The sequence below is a fragment of the Pseudorasbora parva genome, chromosome 9, assembly GCF_024679245.1.
Source record: "Pseudorasbora parva isolate DD20220531a chromosome 9, ASM2467924v1, whole genome shotgun sequence".
Taxonomy (NCBI): Eukaryota; Metazoa; Chordata; class Actinopteri; order Cypriniformes; family Gobionidae; genus Pseudorasbora; species Pseudorasbora parva.
This window is the reverse complement of record NC_090180.1, coordinates 21923189-21950012: the sequence shown is the minus strand read 5'-3', so window position 1 is coordinate 21950012 and position 26824 is coordinate 21923189. Positions and strand designations below refer to the sequence as shown.

Here is a 26824-nt window from a genome sequence, read left to right as displayed (position 1 = left end):
CATTAACAGACTCCCGTACATGTAAGCACAACATGCCCACGATTGTGTCATTAATGTTAATAAAACAACAGGTGAATATAAAGATATTCGCAGCTTTAAAGGGTTATTTCACTCAAAAATGTAAATGATTTCATTAATTACTCACCCTCATATCTTTGGACACCCGTAACACCTTCGTTCATCTTCGGAACACAAATGAAGATATTTTTGTTGAAAGCTGATGGCTGAGAAAGGCTTCAGAAAGGCCTCCATTGACATTCAGAACATTTCCACTGACCCACTCACAAGACCCATAAAAAGCACAAGTCATTAAAAAAGTCCATCTCACTACAGTGGCTGTACAATAATTTTACGAAGCGGCGAGAAAAAAAAGGCAAAATAATGACTTTATCCGCCAAGTTATTGTATTCCATGCAGGTCTCGAACGTGAACTCATGCGATAGCGGCGCTCCTCCTCTTCCGGGTCATGTATTGAAAATTGGAGCTGCGTCATATTCTCACACATGCGGCGAGTTCACGTCAATAACTTAGTGGATAAAGTTGTTATTTCGATTTTTGTGCGCACAATAACCATTTTCATTGCATTGTAAAATTATTGTAGAGCCACTGTAGTGAGATGGACTTTGTAATGACTTTAGTGTCTTGTGAGTGGGTCAGTGGAAATATACTGAATGTCAATGGAGGCTTTTCTGAAGCCTTTCTCAGCCACCAGCTTTCAACAAAAATATCTTAATTTGTGTTCCGAAGATGAACAAAGGTCTTACAGGTGGCCAACGGCATGAGGGTGAGTAATTCATTTTAATTTTTGGGTGAACTAACCCTTTACAAAGCATTAATCTATTTATTTATACAGTGACAACTATACAGTGTTCTTTTGTATTTGATTACTTCATTAGATGTCTTTTGTAGGCCATTACCTGAACATTGATTTTAGACCTTCCTGAGATTAAAGCACTGTATTTTATTTGCATCTTTGTTTTATTGTAGATTTATTGTATTTATTTGACCATTTGTTTGTACTTTGTTCTTCTTATTATTATATGCATATAAAACAAAATAATAGATGTTTTATGATCGTTTTGTTCAAAAATTTCTGTTTATTTTGCTATAGATATTTTACATTTTCAGATCATAAAGCAACATGTTAACAATGTTCTGAATTTATCTGTTTATTATAAAAAAAAGTATAACAAAAAGAAACGATAAAAATACTGTTAAAGTACTGGATCGATAAGCATTATAGGTAAGAGTAGTAATACTGTTAAAACCATCCCTAATGCCACATCTCAAAATCCAATCAAGAACTGATGCATAAAACCATGACATCACTTGATACTATTCCCGTCACAGTTTGGAAGAAAAGATCTGTTGCTACTTTTGTTTCACCGCAACTTTAAAGTCAAGTCAAAGACAAGCTGCTTAAAATAAGCATATAATTACCATTCAGTGGCATTTTTTTTCCCAAGGAATTCAACTTTATTTAAGATTAAAGCAGTTTTATAGTTTCACAGAATGTCTACATTGGGATGTCCATGGTCCTTCAGCCTTTGTGCCCTTGAATATTGTGTTTGTTTGTTGCATTAATCAGACTAGATATGTTTAGTCATATGACTGAAGTGAGGAATGTTCAGTAACTCTTAGAATTGTTGTCTTGTCTGGATTGCCACCTCTTTTCTTTGCTCTGCTTTACCATCCTCCACTGTTTCAGGTGACCGAGATCCAGGACTGGAGTGCTGCTAGCCCCCACAGTGCAGCCTACGTCCTCTGGGACAACGGGGCCAAGAACCTCTACCGAGTGGGATTCGAGGGCATGGTGAGCCACCCCCATCACTATACATGTACACAAAAGACTGCAGTTAACTTGCCTTTGTGTTGCTACCCACCCCCCCGCGCACACAATGCACCACACACAGACCAGGCATCCCATAAGCTGTGCTTCTTTATAAGAGCCATGTGCAGGGCAGCCATTGTGAGGGGCAGCTGGATGAGCTATCTGCATGATAAAAGAAATCTGTCCCCTTTCTGTCTCTTCACAAGAGAGCGTGAATCAACATGAAGACCAAAGGCAAAGAGAGCAATGGGAGTGGTCTGCAGAAAGCGTGCCTCAGTTATTGAAGTGAAGGCTGCCCATTCATTGGCTGTTAGACATTCTGCGACATCTGAATTTCAGCCAATCGCTTTGCAGTTGGGCTACGGCTTTTGTCTGTGATTGCAATATATCCGGAGGGTCTGCGCAGCCATCTGCCACTGGAATTATTAATTAGATTTGGATAAAGAGGATGAATCATAGACACCTGTATCTTTGAGACTGTTTATTTTCTGTTAGGCACACAAAACTATTTTAACAAATCTCTGATAATTGTTGTCTTCTTCTTTTTTAGTCTGATTTGAAATGTGTGCAAGATGCCAAAGGAGGCACTTTTTACAGAGACCACTGTCCAGTGTTGGGTAAGCTTTAAAATGCCTAATTATACAAATGTATCAAAGTAGTAGGCACGTAATATTTTAGATGAATATATATGAGCAAAGTGTGGTTGGGTGAAGTCCTCCATTGCATCTTAATTCATTGTATTGTATGAGATGCCTCCACTAGGTGTCAGCACTAGATGCTGTGATCTTCAAACACACATAGCTATAGTGACATATTCTAGTTTAAAAGCTCTTTTGGCCCTAATCCATAATTGAATCTTTGCTATCCAAGCCAATAACATAAAGTTCTATACAAGAATGGCTGAACTCAAATTAATCACTTTTAAAACCTTAAAACATAGTCCCAACATAGCTTACAGTCTTAAGCTGTGTTCCTATTTATGAAGTTTGGTATACTTGTAAGTAAATTCATATTTGTTTATACATTTATGTAATGCTTCCACTTTTATATAAAATATTATAAATTGAATAAAATCTGGAAAATTGCCCTCATGACATTGAAACTTTTTAGTGGAAATTTGTGCAAATACTTTTTGTTTTATGTGGAGAGTAAAAAAGTTATTCTGCCTTTGGCCATTTTTGTTCAGACCAATTATATATATCTTATACATAATTTAATAGGGTGAAATATGAGGTTTATTGTTTTTTAACTTGTCACCTTAAACAGTAAATTGTAAATGTTTTGTAAGAACTTGAACTGTACATTTAAATTGTAGGTTTTAATGATCATCATTATACAGTTTACTGTAGAATGTTGTGTAACTATAAATGTCTTTACTGTGACTTTTTATCAATTTAATACAAATTTGTGGAATAAAAGTATTAATAATCTGATTTCTTAATAAAAAAAAAAAGTTTTGTATAATGTTACAAAAGCCATCCATTTCAGAAAAAAACTGTTATTTTGTTATAAGTTTATATTAATCAAATATATATTTTTTTTTTACAAAATAGTAATAATAATAATAATGATTAAATAAATAAAATAATAATACAGTCTATCTTAAGCAGCAAATCAGCATATTAGATTTCTGAAGGATCATGTGACACTAGGATGCTGAATGATGCTGAAAATTCATCTTTGACATCACAGGGATCAATTGCATTTTAAAACGTATATTTAAATAGTAAACCGTTATTTAAAATTGTACAAATATTTCACAATATTACAGTTTTTATGTATATTGGATCAAATAAATGCAGCTTTGGTGAGCAGCAAAAAAATCTTACCGATCTAAAACTTGTAAACGGCAATATATATGAACTTGCGCATGACTAGGCCATTGCAGAATTTTACTCCAGTTCATTTTATTAAAAAAATGGTTAGTCACACAATAGAATAATGAATACTGGTCTCAGATGATCATGATCATTAGACATTAGTTGTTCTATTGCTCTCTTGATCATCTCGCTCTTTGCTCTGTGACCCCCTGTAGGTGAACAGAATGGAAACAGGAACCCTGGAGGCCTGCAGATCGGAGACTTGGTCAACATTGATTTGGACCTGGAGATCGTTCAGTCACTGCAGCACGGTCACGGAGGCTGGACTGATGGCATGTTTGAAACGCTCACCACCACAGGCACTGTGTGCGGCATTGATGAAGACCATGACATTGTTGTGCAATATCCTAGCGGAAACAGGTCAGTCACCAAGCACCTCTAAAAGAAATCATCATGGGCTTTCTTTTTTGTCTTTGTTTTATTTTGCCACAATCATTGACTCTGTTATGACAAATCATAATGATATTAATTGCTATTAATGTTGATTAATGTAATATACATTAAAATTCTAAATATGTGTACACATTCTAAACATCTAAAATAAGCCTTTTCTGAATTTACACAACATCGCATAACAAGAAACACTTCACATGAGTCCTCTCATTAGCATGAAACTGATTAGCCATTTCAAAATTAGCAGTGTAACAATATTATCCCTGTGACGTGTATGGTGTGATTAGAATGTTGTATCACATTATCAACTGCTAAATTCAAACATGCTTTCGCACATTGTCTGGAGCTGAGCCAGATACGGATTGTCGCTTGTCATATATCACAACTGTTTAGTGTTTTCAACCACAAAATGTTCATTTTAGGTTTCAGACATTTAAATACACAAGTACTAGCAAAAACACATTTATACACTGCCCGGTCAAAGGGAGTCACTTGTTTGGATTTAAATAGGCAAATGCTTAAGAGTGAATTATTGTATCATTATTGCAGTGATTGTTTTGTAAAAAAAAAAAAAAAAACATCCACAGACAACTTCAAATTAATCCTGCGAACTCGTGACGACACATTGATGTCTTAAGACACGAAACGATTGGTTTGTGCGATATACCTCACATACAGGATGTCAATGTCAAATTTACATTTTTGGGTGAACTATCCCTTTAAACAACAATGTAGAAAGACCCATTATGGCCATATTCAAGGATGACAATGTGAAGATTCATCAGGCTCAGACTGTGAAAGAATAGTTGTGAGGGAGAATGAAGAATAATTTTCACACATAAATTGGCACCTCGGAGTCCCGACCTTAAAAAGTGTTTGAGGATGTCCTGGAGGAGACTTAAAAGAGTGCTGGACTCTTGCATTGTCAATAATAGATCTTGACCAATAATTTATGGAAATAACATCACAACATTTAGAGACTTGCAATGAATTTAAGTTATGGAATCAGAGGTGCCAATTCATGTGTGAAAATGATTCTTCATGCTCCCTTCCAACCACTCTTTCACAGTCTGAGCCTGATGAATCTTGACATTGTCATCCTGGAATATGGCCATGATGTGTCTTCCTACATGGTTGTTTAAGAAATGAAAAGCTACACACTCCATCAATTAGGGTTAGAAGAACTGTCGCCAAACATATAACATGCTAGAAACATAAAAAACCACTGCAATAATGATCCAATCATTGACTCTTAAGCACTTTTAGCCTAGTATAATCACTGAAGCGTTCTCTCACAGCAGTCTTTTTATTTTTAGAGTTCCGAGGAACTTTTAGATTGTCATCTATGATTAATGCCCAAGTGCTGCAAAATACATGTAACAATGGTAGATAGTTTATTTTTTTCCATTTAATTGTTGACTTGGTTTGGGGAAACCACTGTTGTTGAGAATCCATGAATTTACTTTGAGTTGTAATGAACACAGACCCTTGTGTGTGTTCTAGGTGGACGTTTAACCCGGCGGTGCTCACCAAGGCAAACGTCGTACGTAGTGGAGAGGTGGCGGCTGGTGCTGAGGGAGGCAGCTCTCAGTTCATGGTGGGAGACTTGGTCCAGATCTGCTATGACATTGACCGCATCAAACTACTCCAGAGAGGACATGGAGAATGGGCTGAAGCTATGCTGCCAGTGAGCATCACATAGCATCACACATACCCGGAAATAACAATTCTATTATCATTTACTCATGCTCATGTCATTCAAAGCCTGTATGACTTATTTTCTTCTGTGGAAAGCAAAATATATAGTTCATTATTTTTTGTACATACAATGAAAGTCAGTCGTTATCAACATTTAAAAAAAAATGTCCATTTTGTATTGCGCAGAAGAAAGTCATATAGGTTTGGAACAGCATGTGTTTTAAGGGCTTGTTTACACCTGGTTACTTAATGCGTTTTCTCTGATCGGACAGCTATCCGATCGTGAAAAAGACTAGGAGTGGCACGGTTCACAAAACCCATGGTTCGGTTCGTATCATGGTTATCGGTTCTGCTCTGTTTTTGTTGTTTTTTTAATTTTTTTTTATTGTTAAGACTGCTTGCGTGTGCGGTATAAAGCCAGCGTTATATGACGCTGGCGTACCCTCCAACTCCGGCCAGCCTTCCTCATCTCTCCCACCTGCCATTTCTACATGTGACCTGCAGCATTCCACTTTTACTGTCTTTTACTCTTTTTTACTTTATGTCCACACATGCCTCTTGTTTCGCACGAAAAGGACACCCACTGTATGAGGTAACATACGGGCACGAGGCTACATTGCGCATGCGTCGAACCGTGCGACGCACACATGCTCCGAGACGAGTGAACTGAGCGGTTCGTTTTTTTTTTTTCAGGTAACGTGCCCTAGAAATGTCCAGAAATCACTCTCTCCCATGTTATGACAGCACTGCAGCAGTGAGCAGCTTAGTATCTCTTCAGCAGGCAACACACAAACTGCCTCAAACAAATTAAACGGAAGCAAGTCGCAGACGCTCAATAAACAGTCATCTTCATTAAAAGTAATGAGACTAAATGATTTTACCAGTGCTTATGCCTCTCTCTCTCCTATTGCTGTCTTTGATTTTGAAATTAGCTGTGGATCAATAAAATGCAGCTCATATTTGTTGCTTTCGGTGACGTGGACTCCATTGAATTTGCATATACAGTAGCACAGGAATTAAAGATCAGATTTATATCTGTTTTGCGGAGACCCGTTTAAGCGTAAATGTTATCTTTTTGATAAATCAGATAGCTATCCGTGCAGTAAAAACGCATGAAGTGACCAAGTGTAAACGGGCTCTAAATTACATCATTTTAATTTTTGGGTGAACTAACCCTTTAAATATTACATGACATTGTTTCTGTGAATGTGTCGCATTATATTATTCGTTGTCTGTGTTATGAGAACATTATTTTTTGTTGTTGTTGTGTAATTTTATTTAGTAACGAGAGAGGACCAAAAATTAAGAGCGAGAAATGCCGTTACAGGTGTAAATGGGGTGTAAAACATTTTGAAGCATTATGGGAAACAAGTTAGCCTGAAGGGATTTAAACTTTGTCTTCTGAAGACCCAAGATCGGTTTGAAAATGGAAATGTACCGAGCACAATGTTCTCTCACTATTCCTAATTTCTAACACACACTCTTGGGCGTGATCATGCTACTGTCAGAGCACAAACGAACCCCTTTACCCCTTTAATCAGTACAGAAGTTGTCAAAAGTGGACAAAAGAGGACTAAAACACCAGGTGAAAACGGGAATGCTTTTCCTTATCTTCTTGTGATTGGATCGAACAAAAAGCATCTTATTAACAGGTGTAAACAGGGCCATAGAGAGAGGGTGGATCAGGAAATGTTGCAGGAGTTTAACCTATCCATAGTATTATAGTATTGAGTAATGAATTTATTGGCCCCACTTTATATAAGGTGGCCTTAAGTACTATGTACTTGCATCAAAAAAATAAGTACAATGTACTAACTGTGTTCAAATGCAAAACACCTTTGCTGATATTGAGGTGGGATACGGGTAAAGTTAGGGACAGGTGTGGTGGTGTGGGTCAGTTTAAGGGTAGGGTTAGGTGTAAGGGAAGTGCCAACTGTGTAATTACAAATGTAACTACAGAAATTAATTACAGACGTAATTACATGCAGGTATTTTTTTAAAATGTAAGTACAATGTAAAAACATGTAGTGCATTGTATCAAATTATTAATTACATTGTTAGTGCATAGTAGTTAAGGCCACCTAATATAAAGTGGGTCAAATTTCTCTAATAAACCTAATGACCTTTTTCATACTGAGACATCTGACCCAAGTCTGCACAAAAATATCTGAGACTAATAAACAGTGTAGTCAGTTGTTCGCATTAAATTCATAAACCAGAAAGGTTTACTACTACTTAAATTTCTCTGTTTTACCCACAAATAATACAACCAGTAAAAGCAGGCAATGGTGAGACCTTATCATTGTCATTAAGACCCAGTCTGACTGAGTTTAAGAGGCTGATAAGCATTAAATTGGAGCAACTGGCAACCCACAACCGATAGCTCAGTTGTTTTATTTTATTTACAGGCCGTTTCAAGCAGCTCTGCCTCCTGAAGCAGTTGATGAGATGCTATGAGTGGCATTGGGCTTTTGTGCTTGGTTTATATTTCTTGGAACACCTCCTCACTTTTGTTGTTCTCAATGGGCAAAGCTAAGAATTCCAATAGCTTCGGTTATGAGCAATATAGATGAGAAATGGTCCTGCAAGCTTAGGAGCCTGTGGGTATTCTCTTTTTAAATGAGCCAATCTCAATTTTAAAAGCCAGACCTTAGACTTATTGATTTTCCTCCTCCGACCACCACATCTCTCTCTTTCTCTCCACAGTACTTAGGATGTTGCTCTCAGAGGGGTGTTTGTACTTGTGCGTAACACACTTGTACACAAACTCGTCTAGAATTCCAGCCATTTTTGAGCTTTGAGGGAAAAAAAAGTGTGTTAAATGCAATAAATCTTGTTTAGGACAGTTTCTGATGCCTATTTTTTCTCGAGCAGACCCTTGGAAAGGTGGGCAGAGTGCAGCAGATTTACTCTGACAGTGACCTGAAAGTCGAGGTGTGCGGGACATCCTGGACGTACAATCCAGCTGCTGTCACTAAAGTGGCTCCCGCTGGATCTGCTGTTACTAATGCTTCTGGAGGTAACACACACACACACACACATACACACACATTGGTATATGTGGTTTAAAGGGACTCTCCATAGGCGTAATGGTTTTTATACTATACAAACCGTATATTCTACCCCCCTACACTGGCCCTGCCCCTAAACCTACCCATCACAGGAAACCTCCTGCATTTTTACATCTTTAATAAAACTTTTTAAATATGAGGAAATATGTCCTTTTAAACCACGTTTATGTTGTAATACCAGTGTAATACCCATGTAGTTATACTAATTTGTGTATTCATAAATCACATATACACACACACACACACACACACACACACACACACACACACACACACACACACACACACACAGACTTGTTTGCTCACACTTGTTTTTTTTTCCCTCTCTTTTTTTAAATAAATGTACTGGAGAGGATAGTACTATACATTTACTTTTTTTGTTCACTTATTCACATGCACACATTATGGATAACTTTACTAGTATTATTGAGAAAAAAAGTTGAAAATTGTAGTTGGTAGGTAAATTGTAAAAGTAGGTGTGTCCAAAGGGGTAGTGCACATGGGTATTTTACTTCACATCTTTTTAAATTATTACAATTCAATTAGGGCAGCACAATATTGGGGAAAAAGTGACAAAATCATGTAAAAATATATAATCTTTTATTGGAAAATTAAACCTTTTATCAAACGTTGTGGGTTGCAACAATCAGGATTAATCATAAATCTACATTAAAACAAGATTTATGTAATATTTTTGTTGACCATAACTTAAAACCTTGTTTAAAAATATAAAAAAGTGTAATCCTGAATTTAATTTAGATTTTAGATTAATTTTAATCGTGCTGCTCTATAACTGTAAACTCAGATTTAAATCTCAATTAGGGATTAACTTTAAATTTACAGGTGAGGAGGTTTAAATAAAATAAAGTGCACCTAAAGATTGATAAAAACATAAAAATGAAAAGAAATAAAGGTGTGAGGGTAAATTTAAGCCTGGTATCGAGGTGCTCATCTTGGTGCACCTAACGACAAATAAATGTAATGTAAAAAAGAGTATTTAATAAAATATTAATTTACTTTTATAGTACAACTGTAAAATTACAATGCTCATACCAATTTATTTTCATAAGTTAAACAATCAAGCTTTTATTTTGATGGATAATTGCACTTCACAAAATCACAGTTCCACTATATCATGGAGCCCTAATTTCATCATTCATAATTTTCATCATTGAATTGCCAGGAGACAAAAGCGTCCTATATTTCAGTGTTATTCACAGTCAACAAGCAAGCAAGCATCAATCCATCAGACATCGTGTATTCTGTATGACACTATAGCAGTGCTGACAGAGAGTCCTTCTATGCCCGCAGAGCGCCTCTCTCAGCTCCTCAAGAAGCTTTTTGAGACTCAGGAGTCTGGAGACATTAATGAAGAGCTGGTGAAGGCTGCAGCCAATGGTGACCTGGCCAAAGTAGAGGACATCCTGAAGAGACCTGATGTAGACGTAAGAGTTCTACTATAACACACACAGACATTTTAGCTCTTTCTGTTTCCCCTGACTTTATATTCCACAGGCTTCCCACCTGTATTTGCCAATTAGTCATAATCAATGCTTGAATTTGCTCGCCCACAAAAAGCTCAGTAGATTTCCGTAGAATTCAAATGATCAAGTTCTACACATTCCCTGTTTGTTTAATGTGTTTGGTGGTGTCAATATGCTTTTAACTGTCAGTATGGGTGAGGCATTCTCACCTCCATTTATCACCATGGCAAATTATGGAATTTACAAGAGGAGTTAAGAAAGAAATTGTCAATTTTTTGGGGCCATATTTACTAATGGCCTGATTTCAGGCCAAAGCCTCTTTTGGCATTTAAAAAAAAAACCTACTCAGGATTTACTAAAGACACACAGTGAAAAAATTTGCGCTAAAAAGCGAGGACAGGGTTATTTTTACGGCGGATATTATTGCTTATGCATTTCAGGGCTCGACTTTAACGCTTGTCCGGGACAAATAGATTTTTAGAAGGGACAAGTGAAAAAGAATTTTACTTGCCCGACGGACAAGAGCCTGATTAAAACAAAAAATAACTAGTGAATCACCAAAATGCAAGAATTTAAGAATGATTGTGCATTAATTTAGTGTAAGTGGCGATCGATTTTGGTGGATAATATATTGACGATAATAAGGTCGTGCTGTTGACGCTCTTGCAGCCTCTCGTGCAGAAATTACAACACTAGAGCGTTTAAGCTGTTTCCCGAATACCATCACGACTGAAAATGACACTGCTTTCATATGACAGTTTCATAAACAATTAATTAACATTCACTTACATTTATATTCACTTAAAGTAACTTATATTTTTGATGCAATATTGAGTCCTTTTGTTCTATTTCAGCTGCGAAAATCGTTCACACACAGCAGAACCGTAACGCGTGTCTCAGCAACAAGTGTGTTACAGAACAATTCAGTGTTTGAATGAATCGTTTGAATGAACGATGAGTGGCTCACTCATTAAGACGGCCACCACCTACTGGTGGTTTAGTTTCATGTTTACACATACTTTCCAACATTTATTATGTCTATTCAAAACTACAAATCTCAAAACATTATTTAATGCACTTGTAATTTTTCAGTGTACATTCTTTAATTTTATTGTTAACAGCCCTTATAGTGTCTTAATTTAATTTAATGTATTGATCACATTTAACAATATTAAATGAAACCTGACGCATAGCCTATATTTAATAAGATTAGGGGGGAAATGCCCAAAAAAATCACAAATTTGAAATGATTCAATAAAAAATAAAAATTCACAAATTTGCAGATTTAAATATGTCAAAGCTGATTGAACACTGGTGAGAATATTGCTTCAGAATAAATTATAGTTACAACACACACACACACAATTTAAAAAAAAAAAATCCGGACAAGCAAATTTTTTACTCAGACAAGTGAATGAACGATTTACTTGTCCGAAGGACAAGCACATGAACATGCTTAATGTTAAGCCCTGCATTTGTAGGAGTTTTCATTTGCAAAATGTATGGGTGGAGAGTATTTAAATGAATCATGCAAGGTGATTTACCAAGGTTTGCAGTCATCAATTTACTGGTGAAAAAAGAACATCTAAAACCAGACGCTAACTAATTGGGTTGGTCATTATGGAAATGATCTGGCTGCGTCTGTGTTCTTTAATTTGCGCAGTAGATCATATGCAGAACTTTCCACTCCCATCAGCCGATTTTTGGAATTGCTCTCTCACACCAATTTGCCCTGTTTAGTACATCTGGACCTAAGTGTGATCCATATTTAGGTAGCTGTTTTGTATATTTTTGAAGTGCAAGTCAGAATTGAAAAACTTATGCAGCAAGTAGTTTTTTGAGTGTGCAGCATACTTCTAATTTGTAGTGTGACCATTTTCTTTGAACTGCTGCCCCTTTAGTTTTTACTGAAATCTCTTAGATCAGATCAAATGCACAATCAAAGAATGCTGGCTGCTCCTATATGTATGAGATTTCCTTTGCTCTTTTTGGAACTCCTATGAGGCTGAAACTCCGTTTTTGAAACATGGAGCTGAAAAAGACAGTCCCTAACGTGCTGCAAGTATCCAACAGTAGTTGTATGTAGAAATGGAGCATATTAATTGCTTTAAATAAATGAGACTCAACAAAGCAATCAGGAAGGAATATACTCAAAAATGTACAACAATGTACATACTCCTAAAGCCGTGGTGTCATGTTTTGTGTTAAAGCGTTTCTTGTGTATATTTTACAATAATCAATAAATGTCTCAAAGCTCTTGGTCTCACCACAATAATAATGGGGAGTTCTAATCACCACAATAATAATATGATCGCGCCAAAGATTGCAAAAGCATGTTGATTACAAGGAAATGTGGGGGGAGTTAATTTGAATTTTGTTTGGAATAGTGAGACTAGACACTGGAATGCATCCCACAAACATGTGAGCGGGCAATGATCCTTGAAAGGTTTTTCGGTATTCGCAGGGTTCCCATGGTCTTTGAGACCTGAAATGTCAAGAAAATAAATAAAAAATTGACTTTCAGGTCTTGGAATTCATTAAAAAAATAGTTTTTTGATAGCAGACTTATGTGGTTGCAAAGAGATTCACACCAGGCATCTGTTCAAGGGTACTTTTAAAGGGTTAATTCACAAAATGAAATTTGTCATTTATTACCCACCCTCATGTCATTACAAACCCGTAAGACCTTCGTTCATCTTCGGAACACAAATGAAGATATAGTCCGAGACAAGGATGGAAATTAACTTTTTTGTCCACCGGCCACTCAATGTTTTTACCAGCCATTTTCTTGTTTTTAACCGACAATGTGTAACTGCACGTGAAAATTAATACTACAAGCTCTACAATACTTAAGCAGTTTATTTAATCTCAAGTCTCAATGAAATACTTACATTTTCTCTTATACGGACTTTGCCATTAAACTCTAATACCAATCCTCCATCTATTCTGCCTCACTTGGGATATACCATTGACTATAAGACTAACTCTTTAAATGATTGTTAAGACAGTTTCAAATCAATTAATACATGCAATCTAAAGGGAAGAGAAAAACAAATATTGTCATTTGAACTGATATTTGCTTAATTTACGTAAAATGAGCCTTTCCCTTTCTCCCAGGGTGTGCACCTTCCTAGAGGTTATGCCCACTCTTCTAATACTATACAATAAAATGACAAAACCCAACATAAATATTACAACATGCATAATCTAAAGAACAATAAGGACACCTTTTTAAGGGATGGAGAAGCATCATTGATTCTAGATCACACATTATATTTATTTGATATAATTATATAATTTATTCTGTAGTAATTGTTTGTGTAATCTAAAAAGTCTTATATAAATATCATGAATTTATATATATATATATATATATATATATATATATATATATATATATATATATAACATTCACTTACATTTATCATAATATAATATAATATAAAAATTATACATACATACACACATGCATGCACACACGCACGCGCACACACACTCACTCCAAAAGTTTTAGAACGGTAAGATTTTAAAATGTTTTTAAAGAAGCCTTTTCTGCTCACCAAGGCTGCATTTACGTTATTAGAAATAAAAAAAAAGCTGTAATATTGTGAAATATTATTAAAATATAAAATAACTGTTTTCTATTTGAATATATTTTAAAATGCCATTTATTCCTGTGATGCAAAGCTGAATTTTGAGCATCATTACTCCAGTCTTCAGTGTCACATGATCTTTCAGAAATCATCCTAATATGATGATTTACTGCTCAAGAAACATTTAAGTTATTATACTTTTTAGGAATCTTTGATGGCTAGAAAGTTCAAAAGAACAGTATTTATCTGAAATGAAAAGCTTTTTTAACATTGTACTACCATTTAAATGTTTTGGGTCAGTAAGAATTGTATTTATTATTTTGGGAAATTACTTAAAGAAATAAATACATTTATTTTGCAGGGATGCATTAAATTGAAGTGACAGTATAGACATTTATAATGTTTAAAAAGCTTCATTTCAGATAAATGCTGTTCTTTTGAACATTGATAATAATAATAATAATAATAAATTTTGTTTGAGCAACAAATCGGCATATTAGAATGATTTCTGAAGGATTGTGTGATTCTGAAGACTGCAGTAATGATGCTGAAAATTCAGCTTTGAATCACAGAAATAAATTGCATTTTAAAATGTATTAAAATAGAAAAAAAGTTACTTTAAATTGTAAAAACATTTCACAATAAATATACAAATAATATATACTTCAGTCTTTTCTTACACCTTTTTGGTTCATCTGGTGCCATGGCTGTTTCTGTGCTCTACCGCCCCTAACTCAAGTAATTGCTTTGAGCAGAGGGAGGGACAGGAAGAGAAGTCAGATTGGCTTCGGTGACTTGCCAAATTATATGCTCGACAGGACAAGACATGTCCTGCAAATCCACCAGGGGCTCCAGTATTAATATTCATGCCTTTGCACACTGATTTAGCTTACCGCAGCGCTGCAGATCACAATTAGACTCTCATGTAAACACTCATACACATGAACTCGCATACACCATTTAAAGAATGGCACAAAACTGTAATCAGAGATGTACATAGTACGATGTGATCAGTAGTGTCTTTTTGTTTCCAGGTGAACGGGCAGTGCGCAGGACACACTGCCATGCAGGCAGCCAGCCAAAATGGCCATGTGGACGTCCTCAAACTGCTGCTGAAACATAATGTAGACCTGGAGGCTGAGGTTTGTACTTGCTTCTTTCTGTAGACGGCTACCGAACCAACTCACTGCTCACTGTTGGCCGTTTTTTCCCCCTAAAGATTATTGCATTTAGAACAGCCCAACCATAATATGCTGTCGTTTGACTGCTGACATTAACCCACTTAGATCTGCTTGCGGTGTTTGAACTGCGAAAAAGGTTCTTGTCGAAAGTAGACGTCATGGAGCTAGTTAAAGGTGCAGTAATTGATTTCTGAGAAACACCTATTTGTTTACATGGACACTTTTTGCTACAGTCTACATTAATTTATCCCACTTGATGAATCCGAATGTAGTGTTTACATGAACACTAAATAAAATGATCTGGTTGATGGCCATGTTTATATGTCAGAAGCTTCTGATCTGATTTAATCTTTTGACGTGTGCGCACTGCATGAATATACAGAAGTTCCTGCTGTTGCTGCATACTAACCATCCTCCTTTTCTTTGTTTTAAAAAGCACACTTAATTTTTTTTCTATTCCGTGTCCTAATTAGGCGACGACAAGCATATGGACCGTTATGCCGTGCTGTTTATCAAACAGTTAAAACGGCCATTCCCGTGCCCAACACAAGTCGTCTGAGGATAAGAGTCCAAAACAAGGACTGGTGTGACGTTGTCCTGCTCCACTTCACAGAAGATGAGTGGAAAGAGAATTTCAGAATGACAGGGACAATCATTTATGACACTTTATTCAACAGGAAGAACAGTTCGTTCCGTGCGTCATATGTCATTTTATACATATTCAGTGTTGCCAACTTTTACGTTCAGGTTGGAGTGAGTTTTTGGAGGGGGGGTGTATTGGTGAGGTCTATTTCGAACTTAATTTAGTATCAATTCATATGTAGTACTATATAGCTTACTGTACATAATAAGGGAAAAATAGTTTGTCTTAGCACTATTTTAGACGTTTCATGGGTCAAATTGTGCTCGCATTCATTAATATTCACTTGTGTGTGCTTATATAAGTATCATTATTCATTAAATATTCATTACCTACTGGGTAATGGCATTACAAATTAACATTATTTTATAAGCAACAAAATAACCAATTTACCTCTTTGAATTGGAATTCTCTATTTTAACTTTAATTACTACACAAATTGAAATATAAATAATAAAAATATTAGAAGAAATATATTTTAAGTGTAAGGAAAACCTGAGGGCTAAATACAAGAATAAAATTAATGTTAACAATGTTTTAATAACTTAACTTAACATGACTTAATAATCAATGCACAAGCTGTACTGTTTAACAAAACTTGCTGCAAACATCTGTATAGTGTAAACTGTTGTGTATCTGCTTAAGTCATTCAAATGCATTGACACCGCGCTAGAAGTATTGAGCGCGCCATGTACCATGTGACTGCGCGCACGCCGGGAGATGAGTGTTGCAATTCGCTTTTAAATGCTTCTGGCTTTAACATTAGCGCCAAAGCGCTATTTATTGTTTGAATTTTGCATTAAAACGTAATGATAATAACAAAAAAAGCTATAGGCCTAGCTTTGTTTAATATATAAAACAGGTTTGGCAATTTGGCGTGAGATTAAGTTGGGCAGCGTGAGAGCGTGACACCGAGCCTGAAAGCGTGCGTCACGCCAAATGCGTGAGAGTTGGCAACCCTGCATATTTCTACGTCATTGCACATGCACAGTACTATTAAGGTTGAGTACCGGACTCTCTGCGTTTAAGGGCACTGACCGAATTACATCGGTACTACCTAGTACCGATTCACATTAAATCATTCTGTGCCAAATTTCGGTTCCTGATGCATCTAGTTATAGACTAGTGTCTGTGAATTTTAAACTGCAAAGACTATTTAAATAGGAATTCTGCATGTCTCTTTGTGAATAAATGGCAATTTACAAATTGTAATTTCAATTTGGAGTAAATCGCGTGTTACGTGCATCGCTTCGTTTCCTTTTCTGCCATCTCATACAAGGACATTGATTGCATGACCGTCATCTCCGGCGCTGCTCTGAGAGTCACTTCATGAGCAGCTTTTCTAATGTTAACTTCCTAAACCTCTTGCTGATCATAACCCTTCTATTTCCTCTGCCCTTTTCTTTTGTTTTCTGTTGGAATGTCTCAGCCATTTCTTTTTCTAGTCTTTTTTCACATCTCCCTCCACCCCCCTCTCATCATGAGTGTTCACACCCCCTAGTGCAGTGCTTCTCAAACTTTTTTGGTCACGCCCCCCTTTCAACCTATGAAAAAATGTGGCGCCCCCCCCCAAATCAATTTAATTTTACAAGAAAACAAAAAAATCATGAAAATGGACCGTTTCTTTTTTGATTGAAATTAAACATTTTAAACATTTTTAAATTACAATTGTGTTGCTATTAAAACTGATCAGGCATATAGCGCAATCAGCGCACATATGCTTTAACTGTCCTTGTTAGATAATTTTTTACTTATAGGCCTACTTTTATAATGGCTTTTATTGATCACACTTAAACGTGACATTTAACATAAGACACTGGGTTGTGTTGTATGTCATATTTAATTTTATCATCGTGATAATCATATTTATGCACACTTATTGCCTGAACCACATATTAATGTTTTTGTTACATTTTTTTATTTTTTTTAATGTAAACGAAAAGAGGCAGGGTTGTTTTTATTTCGTTAGTTATAAATATATGCAGTGAAGATAATCAACATGCGTTGCCTGAACCACATTTGTGTGGCTATTAAAGTTTTTAATTAAATGAAAAGAGGCAGAGTGGTGTTTCATGACATTTCGTTTTATTGTAGCCTAAAATATACAAAATATATAGAGTGAGAGCAGACTTGTGTCCTTCCGTCTTCGGGAATTCGTTCTCCCGAATCGAACTTGATCAAGTCCGACAGGCGGAAGTACAGTTGAAATCCAGACGCAATCCGTCATCCAGACGCAGCTCGTGGAGCACCTTGAATGTGTGTCTATTCTGCTTCAAACACTCGTTTATATGTGCGTCCAATTCGCTGTGGACGTGCGAGTGGATTCAAAATGTTCAAGAATTCAATAGACGAGAATTTGACGCTCTATTCGCAGAGCGCATGAACGCAGCCTCTCCTCCTCACCAACCACATTAACACTGAGAACAAGATATGCCTCATATTTTCTGCATTTAGCTTTGAATGACCAGCACCTGCCTGGGATGTCTGTGAGACATGTCTGTCTACTGCTTTTCTCTCGCCTTTTATAAACCAATCCATTTTCCATGCGACGTCAGTTAACTTGGCAGTATTTTTTTATTTATTTTTTATGTGCCGCGCCCTCCCTGCAGTACCTCTGCGCCCCACCCTTTCAGAACCACTGCCCTAGTGGCATGTGATGCAGACTTCTGATGTCTTTGTTGGCCAGATAAGGACTGGCCCCCCAAATGAGGCTGGTTTCTCAAGTTTTTAGTTTTTTTTCTCTTCTTCATTCTGTCACCTGATTGAGTTTGAATTGATCTCATTAAATAATAGCGTGGTGCAGGTATGACGTCACTTTGTAGGCCAGCCGACAGTTTGCATCACACTGGTTCCCTCGAGAAAAACCCGATAGGCTTTTCCCATAGGCTTTTGAATTATCGCTAAAAACAAGCTCCGTTACCAACACAAGTTTATGATACTTGCACGTTTTGTCCAAGATAATATCACACATTAACACAACTTTTATGATTTTTGAAGCCTAAATGTAGTTGCCAAAATTGAGTCTAAACGGAATACACCACGGCCCCTCGACTTCAACATAACCATCATGAAGCTTCCGACAACTCTTTCAGTTTTTATCACAAAACATTTTTCTCAAAAATGTGTTAGATTAATTTATAAGAGCACAATTATGAGCATAATGAGGCTGTAAAAGCGAACTCGGTTTACCTTTTCAGCTTTCATTTAATCTCTGACAGCCTCTCTAGTCCCATTTAGCCACTTGTTAGCAACCGTCTTTTTTAAGACATGTAACAGCTTCAAAAAAATCACAAGTGGGGTAATACTGATGTATTTTATGCTGTAGAGTAAAACGTTAAAGCGTCTTGAGCTTGTGTTCACCACAGACCTTATTTCAGCCATTTTACAGAAATCCCATTTAAAAAAAACCTGTACAAGGGAACCGAAAGTGCTAAAATTCTAACTTGCTTCTACGTTTTGGCCTACAAAATGATGTCATACCTGCACCACAACCTTTCTTTTAAAGAGCTGCTTAAATTAAACTTCTGTTAATCAGCCAAATTCAAAACTTAAAAAAACTTAAAGCTGCTTTGAAACAATCTGTACTGAATAAAAAGTTTATCAGAAATCTCTTACTACACCTTTAACCGGCATATAGTTCTTCATATATCACTTCTTCTGGCAGTGTGAGGATTTAGTCAAATGTTCCCTTGTGCTTCTCTTTTATGCACTAAGATAAAAGTTAAATACTAGAAAACTAAATAAAGTGCTAAAACACTCTCCTATTCCAGCTTGATATAGAGACCGCTATAAATAAGCCATTTGTCGGTTGATTCACCCGATAAGTGTAGACACTATGTAGTTAAGAAATCCTCATCCTTGGGATGTCATGTCACTCCACTGGTTTCCTGTCTCACTCAGGATTGAGTACAAGATCTCCCAGTGCATCAATGGTGATGCACGCCCCTATCTCAAGGAACTCCTCACCATGCAAACATCCACACGTAACCTCCGTTCTAATTCGACTTGTCTTCTCAGGCCTCCCAGGACCAATCTCTATACTGTGGGAGATCGGGCTTTCTCTTCAGCAGCCCCTAGTCTATGGAATGCTCTCCCTGACCATTTGCAGATCCCACAGACAGTAGACGCTTTTAAATGTGGTCTTAAAGGCCCACTGAAGTGCCTTAAAACGCGCCGCATTGTTCAATGTGTTGACGTAATTTCCCCTGAAACGTCTGCAGCTCCTAGCCTGGATGCCAGCCGAACTTAGCCCCGCCTACACAATTTTTAGGTCGGGCAGTTCGGTCTGGCCTTGCTCCATAGAGGAGTGATTATCCCCGAACAGAAACTGTTTCGACCAATGAAATCATCAGGGCGGGCTTTAGACGATGACGGACAGATGATAAACGGTAACGTAATTATGCACTTCATCAAAGGGGCTTGGATTATATTTTTTAGACTTGGCAACACAGTGCAGTTGAACTCTGTTGACATTTGACAATGCGTCGCTTCGTTGCTCTGATTGGTTGTAGCTCTATCCAATTGATGTCTTTCCTGGTTCGGTTGAAACACGCCTCATTATCACAGCCCAATGGAGCAGTTTCAGACTCATATTCTGACTAGAATTGAGTATGACCACGTCAGGCTATCCAACTCCTGCCCTTTTTTTTGCAGTGTAGCGGGTGGGCTTTAGATTTTAGAGAGCACTTTGATTGGACAGAAGATTTGATGAGAAGGTGAAGTCTGCGATGATGTCATCAGAATCAGTAATTTGTTTTAACAGAAGTGAGAGACTGTAAGTTTTGAATGCTTATCTCCTAAATGAAAGTTTTGTCATTGTTTTAGAACACACCAGCTTATTCATAATGTTAAGGCTAACATAGTCATACTTAAAGCTAAAAACCTTCAAATTTGATTTCAATGGGCCTTTAAAACCATTGTTTTTCTGTTAGTTTAACGTATTGGAGTTCTTTAATACTGTGAGCCAGTGGAGAAAAAGTAGTTTGGACATCTTGCCACAGTCAGTTGGAGGAATTCATTGATTATTAGACAAAGTCTAATTTATGACTGCAAATCACTTTTAACATCAAATTAATTAGCCAGAAGATTTGCATCATTATAAGGCAGTTGCTTCAGTAATGATTTTTCCCCCTATAAACATTCCTCAGCGTTTTTACTTTTATAGGCCAGTTCAAGTTATAAAAGCTTTAGAGTCAGGCGCTGGTATCGAACTCTGATGTGTTTAAATGGGGATGCTGACAGTGATTGATGTGTGACTCTTTTAGGATAAGGATGGAGACCGAGCTGTCCATCACGCAGCCTTTGGAGACGAGGGTTCCGTCATTGAGGTGCTGCATCGAGGTGGGGCCGACCTGAATGCCAGAAACAAACGCAGACAGACGCCCCTGCACATCGCTGTCAACAAGGGCCACCTACAGGTGGTGAAGACTTTGCTTGACTTTGGCTGCCACCCCAGTCTGCAGGTAAACTATCTGTGCTAGTATTTTTTAGCCCCGTGTGTCTCAGTAACTCTCTTCCTTGCTTTGTCTTTTTGTGACTCTTTCAGTCACGCCATCTGAGCTATAGCTGACAGTTAGTCAGTAGCTTCTTGTAGTGCTTGTACACTATCAGTCTTTTTTAATTTTTTATTATCTTACCCCAGACCTTTAAATGGTGTGGTTGTATATCATGGTTTCCACCAAAATATTAAAGCTACACTGTGTGATATTTTCCCCCATCTAGCGGTGAAAAGGTATATGACCACCCAGTGAATATTACTTTCTGTTCCTCTCAATTCTGATTTCATTTTAACGCCTACGGCGGCCGATTTAGTCCAAGATTAACATGGCAGCCCCCCTCTTCACATTCGACACGGTGCCATCGAGTGTTAAAACACGAAAGGCGAAGCGTGAATTTACGGGTATGTCCCTCTTTGGCTAATGTACTTTCAAGATGGAGGGGCAACATGGTGACCAGCATTCGAACCCCACACCCGTATGTATTTTCAATGGCATATTATAAACTTACGAGAATTCTTTATTACTTGAAAAAAGTAAATATACATTAATGAGCACATATATTTTTGAAAGAACTACGTGTTTTTAGCTAAGAATAAACTAAAAAAGTTACACTGTGTAGCTTTAAACATCAAAAACTTTCTTCAACATTAATAACAAAATGTTTTGTGAGCACCAAAATCATATGATTTCTGTGGGATCATGTGACACTGAAGACTGGAGTCATGGCTGCTAAAAATTCAATTACACTTTATTAATAAATTACATTTTGAAATGTATTGAAATGTATTTTGATCATATAAATGCATCCTTGGTGAGAGTGTAAGAGACTACTTTCAAAAACATAAAATATATTATTGATCATTTATATTTGATTAAGGCCATTGGGTGGAGCTGAGTAAAGGCAACAGACAGAAGAAGTAGAACAATCCACCCGTAACTCAAAGTGGCTGCGCCATTAGTTATGCAGAACTTTAAGGCTTTATATAATGTAAATAAATGAGTTATAAAAAATGCTGCAAATTTGGGCTTTTTACATGGGGCTCAATGAGATTCTGCTTCCTTTTGGGGCCTGTCCCCAGTGGCCATTCGATGAATTACAGTTTAAGTTGCTTCCGTATTGGCTTCAAGAGAAACTGGGGGAGGTTACCGCTAGGTTGGGTACCTCAATCATTTCCTGCTGGTATTGAGAATTGAACCCACAACCTTCAGGTTACCAGTCTGACTCTCTTACCATTAGGCCACGACTGCCCCCGTAAGCTATTCATAAGCTATTGACATTTATATTATAAAACTGTTGTTTGATTAGTATGTTGTTTGTACTGCAGACTAGACAAATAGATGATAGAGATGGTGCCTTCCCAGGTGATTGACACTCTGCTGAATAGAGGAGAAAATGTCTAAAGTGCTGCAGTGAAACCGTATATTGCTGGTTTACCATGATTCAGCACCGCTTGGTTGGCTGCATTTCAAGAGCTAAGGAGATGCTGTCACTAAATATTAACGTGGAATGCCTGCATTTATGATCATGTTAGCATTTGTATATTTTAGCATATTTCTGTCTCTTCTGTGGTAACAGCACATTACCCACGTCTGTTTGTAAAAATAAATAAAAATAAACAACTTACATGAACCTGCTAGGCATTTATCTTGTATACTAAAGCGTGTGTAACTTGATGCTGCCTCCTGCAGGACTCAGAAGGAGACACACCGTTGCATGATGCCATCAGCAAGAAGAGGGATGACATGCTCTCTGTACTCCTGGAAGCAGGTGCAGATGTCACAATTACCAACAATAACGGATTCAATGCGCTTCACCACGCAGCTCTGCGAGGGAACCCCAGGTATGACTTCAGATGTGTCATAACTTGCGCTGAAATGAGGCTTCTGGTCAATGAGAATTATGTAGCTCTGAATTTATTAAATGGTTTCAGCTCATGTCTGGGGGCTGTACATGACAAATTTGAGGTGCCTGAACGCAAAATAAATCATTTAATCTTTCCAGCAGCACATTTACCATTGCTGCGTCACAGTGCCCTCTCACATACAAACTACAGCAGGCATTATGATTGCATCCTTATGTTAAATTTCCCTAGTATCTGTAGATGATTCGGTTCAGATAGATGATTTATATATATATATATATATATATATATATATATATATATATATATATATATATATATATATATATATTCTGGATTTGGGGGGGACAAACACGTTGGTTAGAGGCTTTAGAAAAACATTTGTTTTAAGGGGGTCATTTATATATTATTCTTTAGTCTGCCAAACATTTAGATTTTTAAACATTTCATTTGCAAATATTATAATTAGGGTTGTCACAATTCCTTGATTAAATTCGAGTGCTTGATTTATATAAAAAAAAGATATGAAATTAAGTTCATTAATTTTAATGAATGTTTGGACAATATTAAACAAGGATTTGATTATGCTGTAAAGTGCAACAACAACAATCACTGCCGTTATCACCCTCTGCAGGCATTGGTTATAAAATGTAATGTTCATAAGTTGACTGTTTATATTACGTATATTACATTATGTATTTTAACATGTGTTGTTCATTAAAACCATAAAATTACATGCTTTTGATACTTTCTCTGAACCAATTATTATTGCCTCATTGTTATACCTATGTATTTTAAGTCATTTAATAGGCTATTGTTCACCAAAAAAAAGTCTATATTTATTACCGCAAAAATTATCTATTTAATTGATTAATTGCCAAAATAATCGACAGATTACTCGATTACGAAAATAATCATTAGTGACAGCCCTAATTGTGCTAATCCAGTGAGATTTGTGTATGAACATGTCCTACAACATATTCTAACATTTGCAAGGGTCTTGGACAATTTGCCACAGTTCTTCTATGGATTTACACATCTTTGTTGCTTTGGTCTCTTCATGTAATTCCAGATTATATATATATAATTTAGCTAATTGTGAAACGGCCTTTTATGTGTTCATTGCCAATAAAATGTGAATTGATTTGGTGCACCTTTGTGCAGTACAAAATTGCTGTACAGTTTAGTTGCAAATCCCTCAGTGAAATGATCAGTCTTGGCTTCAGTCTCCTCATGGTAACATTGGGATCCTTTTTTATTGACGGTGTGGATGCAGAACTCCCCCGGGTTAGTATTTATGGCTCGCTTGTACAGTAGAACATTGCTTGAGAGCAGAACATGTCCCTTCACCATCAGAAAGTCCTAGAGATATATAGCTCTCCTCCAGCTCACCATTTACTTGTATTTCTTGCATGAGCTCCCACCGCTGCTGCCTTCTCTAATCCAGCACTCTTTCTTGTGCCAAAGCTACTTTTAGTCCAATCTTGTGGCATAGACCTGATTACTAGGTCTGAAGACGTGCATTTATTTATGTATTTGCTGTTTATTTATTTATAAAATTGTAAGAGTTATGCTCTGCTTTAAAATGTTGAATCCACATGCATTTCTCAGGACTTGTCTAATTGGAGACATTTGTACATGGAATAATTATAATAATACTAATTTGAATTAATTCAAAGAAAATTCTAACCTGAGACGATGTCTTTTTCTCCTGCAATTCAGTACTCTCCACTGTTTCGTAATATTTCTGTTAATATTTTAAGTAACCCGGTAAATATTTAAAACCAGCAGGTATTAGCCTTTCTCCTCTTGCACCATTTTAACCACCTGTTCACCTAAAAAATTACAATTGTCATTAATTACTCCCCCCTCATGCCGTTTCAAAACCTGAAGACTTTTGTTCATCTTTGAAACAGAAATTAAGATCTTTTTAATGAAACCTGAGATTCTTCAACCTGTTTATCAAATCAAGCGATTGCGTATCTTCAGAAGATTTTAGCTAAACTGCTCCATTCACAAATGGATTAGCTCTTTATGATCTTTTTGAAGTGCCAAAGTGGTAGCTATGTAGCTGCCAATGGAGGGACCGAAAGCTTTTAGATTTCATTAAAAAAAATCTTAATTTGTGTTTTGAAGACTTATGAGTTTGAAACAGCATGAGGGTGAGTAATTAATGACAGACTATTCATTTTTGGGTGAACTGTCCCTTTAACACACTGTGTACAGCAATCTCTGCTTTCACAATTGTTTTAGCCTTGGTGGGCTTTAATGATGGCTGTGTGAAAACTACAGTCATAACCTTTAAACAGGAATTTTAAACATCCAGACAAATCACACAAGCCCGTTGGACTGTCAAAAACACTCTGTCTTGGTATGCATGTGCTTTCTTCAAAATCTGCACCACTTAGACAATTATCATAACTCTGTGAAGCACAACTCTGCATAGCTCTGCGGCTTTTCCATGTAGCGCCTTTTTTAAATTACTTTTATTGCATATTCATTGAATGTTCTCTATATCTATACAATGATTTCTGCACCCTGTCAATGTCGTAAATGTTCATAAATTAGTTTTTTTCCCTCCTCTTTATGTGCTTATGACAGTCCCAGGCTGAGAGCAGGACTGGTTCCTCTCAGTGGCTCTCGGATGGCTGCTGGAAGGCAGTTGTCCTCCAGCACTGTAAACAGTACGATTAATAGCCCATGACTCATAACACAGTCCACAAACAGGCCAATGCAGACACAGCCACTGCACAGCCCCCATTACTACTGTACAAATGAGCCAACCTGTTTGTTAATCGTCACATGGAGTCCCGCCCTCAAACGCACAGCTTCTATTACAGCTGCTTAGTTCAAGCCATAGCCAATAGTCTCCTCTAATGCTGCCAGTGGAGCCCGGTATGATAAGAACAGAGTTTGGCACTAATGAAAATGATTGGTCAATGAGGTGTTTTATTATGTCCCTAGAGAAAATGTGGAATATGAAAGCCAATGATCAGCATAGATTATTATAGGCTATTTGTGCCTCTGCTTTAGTCACATTGTCAGTTATTTTGGCACATTACTGTTTCATTTTAAGTCAGTGGATTTATTTATTTATAGAGACCTGGGTCATATAGCGTCTTTTTCAGTTTTTATAGTTGTTGACAAAAAAAACAAAAAAAAACAGTATTTTCCCTAATACTTAGGTCTATTATACATGCAGTTTTTTTGAAAAGCAAAAGGGTTTTATTTTTAAATAAAACAACAAACAAACAAAAGCATTAAAATGCCATATACAATGATTTATTTGTACATGAAAAACTTCATATGTATGTTTTTCTTGTTATCCTGTTATCGTGAAGAAATTACTTGCATGATTTTGGTCATATCGCCCACCCCTAATAGAGCTAATTAACCATAATTACAATATTGACCGAAATAATTGATTATGATTTTTGCCATAGTTAAGCTGCCTTAGGTTAGTTCACACTTGATGTCTTTTTTGAAGCTGCCAGCATCTGTTTTACATTATAATCCTATGGAGTAAACTGTGCTTTAAAAAAAGTTCTGAGCACTTTTTTAAACGCCCAACATCTTTTCTGCAGCTCACAGCGTTTTTTCAAGTTGAAAAAAAGTTACATTTTTCTGATAAAAACGGCATTTGTTAAGTGCCTTTTTGACAGCTGACCAATGACGAGTAGCGAGACCAGACTC

At 36.7% G+C, this 26824-nt stretch overlaps 1 protein-coding gene across 6 annotated transcripts in view; it reads left to right on the top strand.

Moving 5' to 3' along the window:
* mib1 (MIB E3 ubiquitin protein ligase 1) overlaps positions 1-26824 on the top strand; it is a 79925-nt gene that overhangs the window by 15329 nt on the left and 37772 nt on the right. For all 6 annotated transcript variants that reach the window (XM_067454333.1, XM_067454329.1, XM_067454332.1 and 3 more), the window contains exons 4-12: positions 1709-1813; positions 2382-2448; positions 3867-4071; positions 5608-5791; positions 8677-8821; positions 10185-10318; positions 14985-15092; positions 21036-21233; positions 22959-23110. In XM_067454333.1, the coding sequence (XP_067310434.1) occupies positions 1709-1813; positions 2382-2448; positions 3867-4071; positions 5608-5791; positions 8677-8821; positions 10185-10318; positions 14985-15092; positions 21036-21233; positions 22959-23110 (1298 nt within the window). The remainder of the gene's footprint in view (positions 1-1708; positions 1814-2381; positions 2449-3866; positions 4072-5607; positions 5792-8676; positions 8822-10184; positions 10319-14984; positions 15093-21035; positions 21234-22958; positions 23111-26824) is intronic.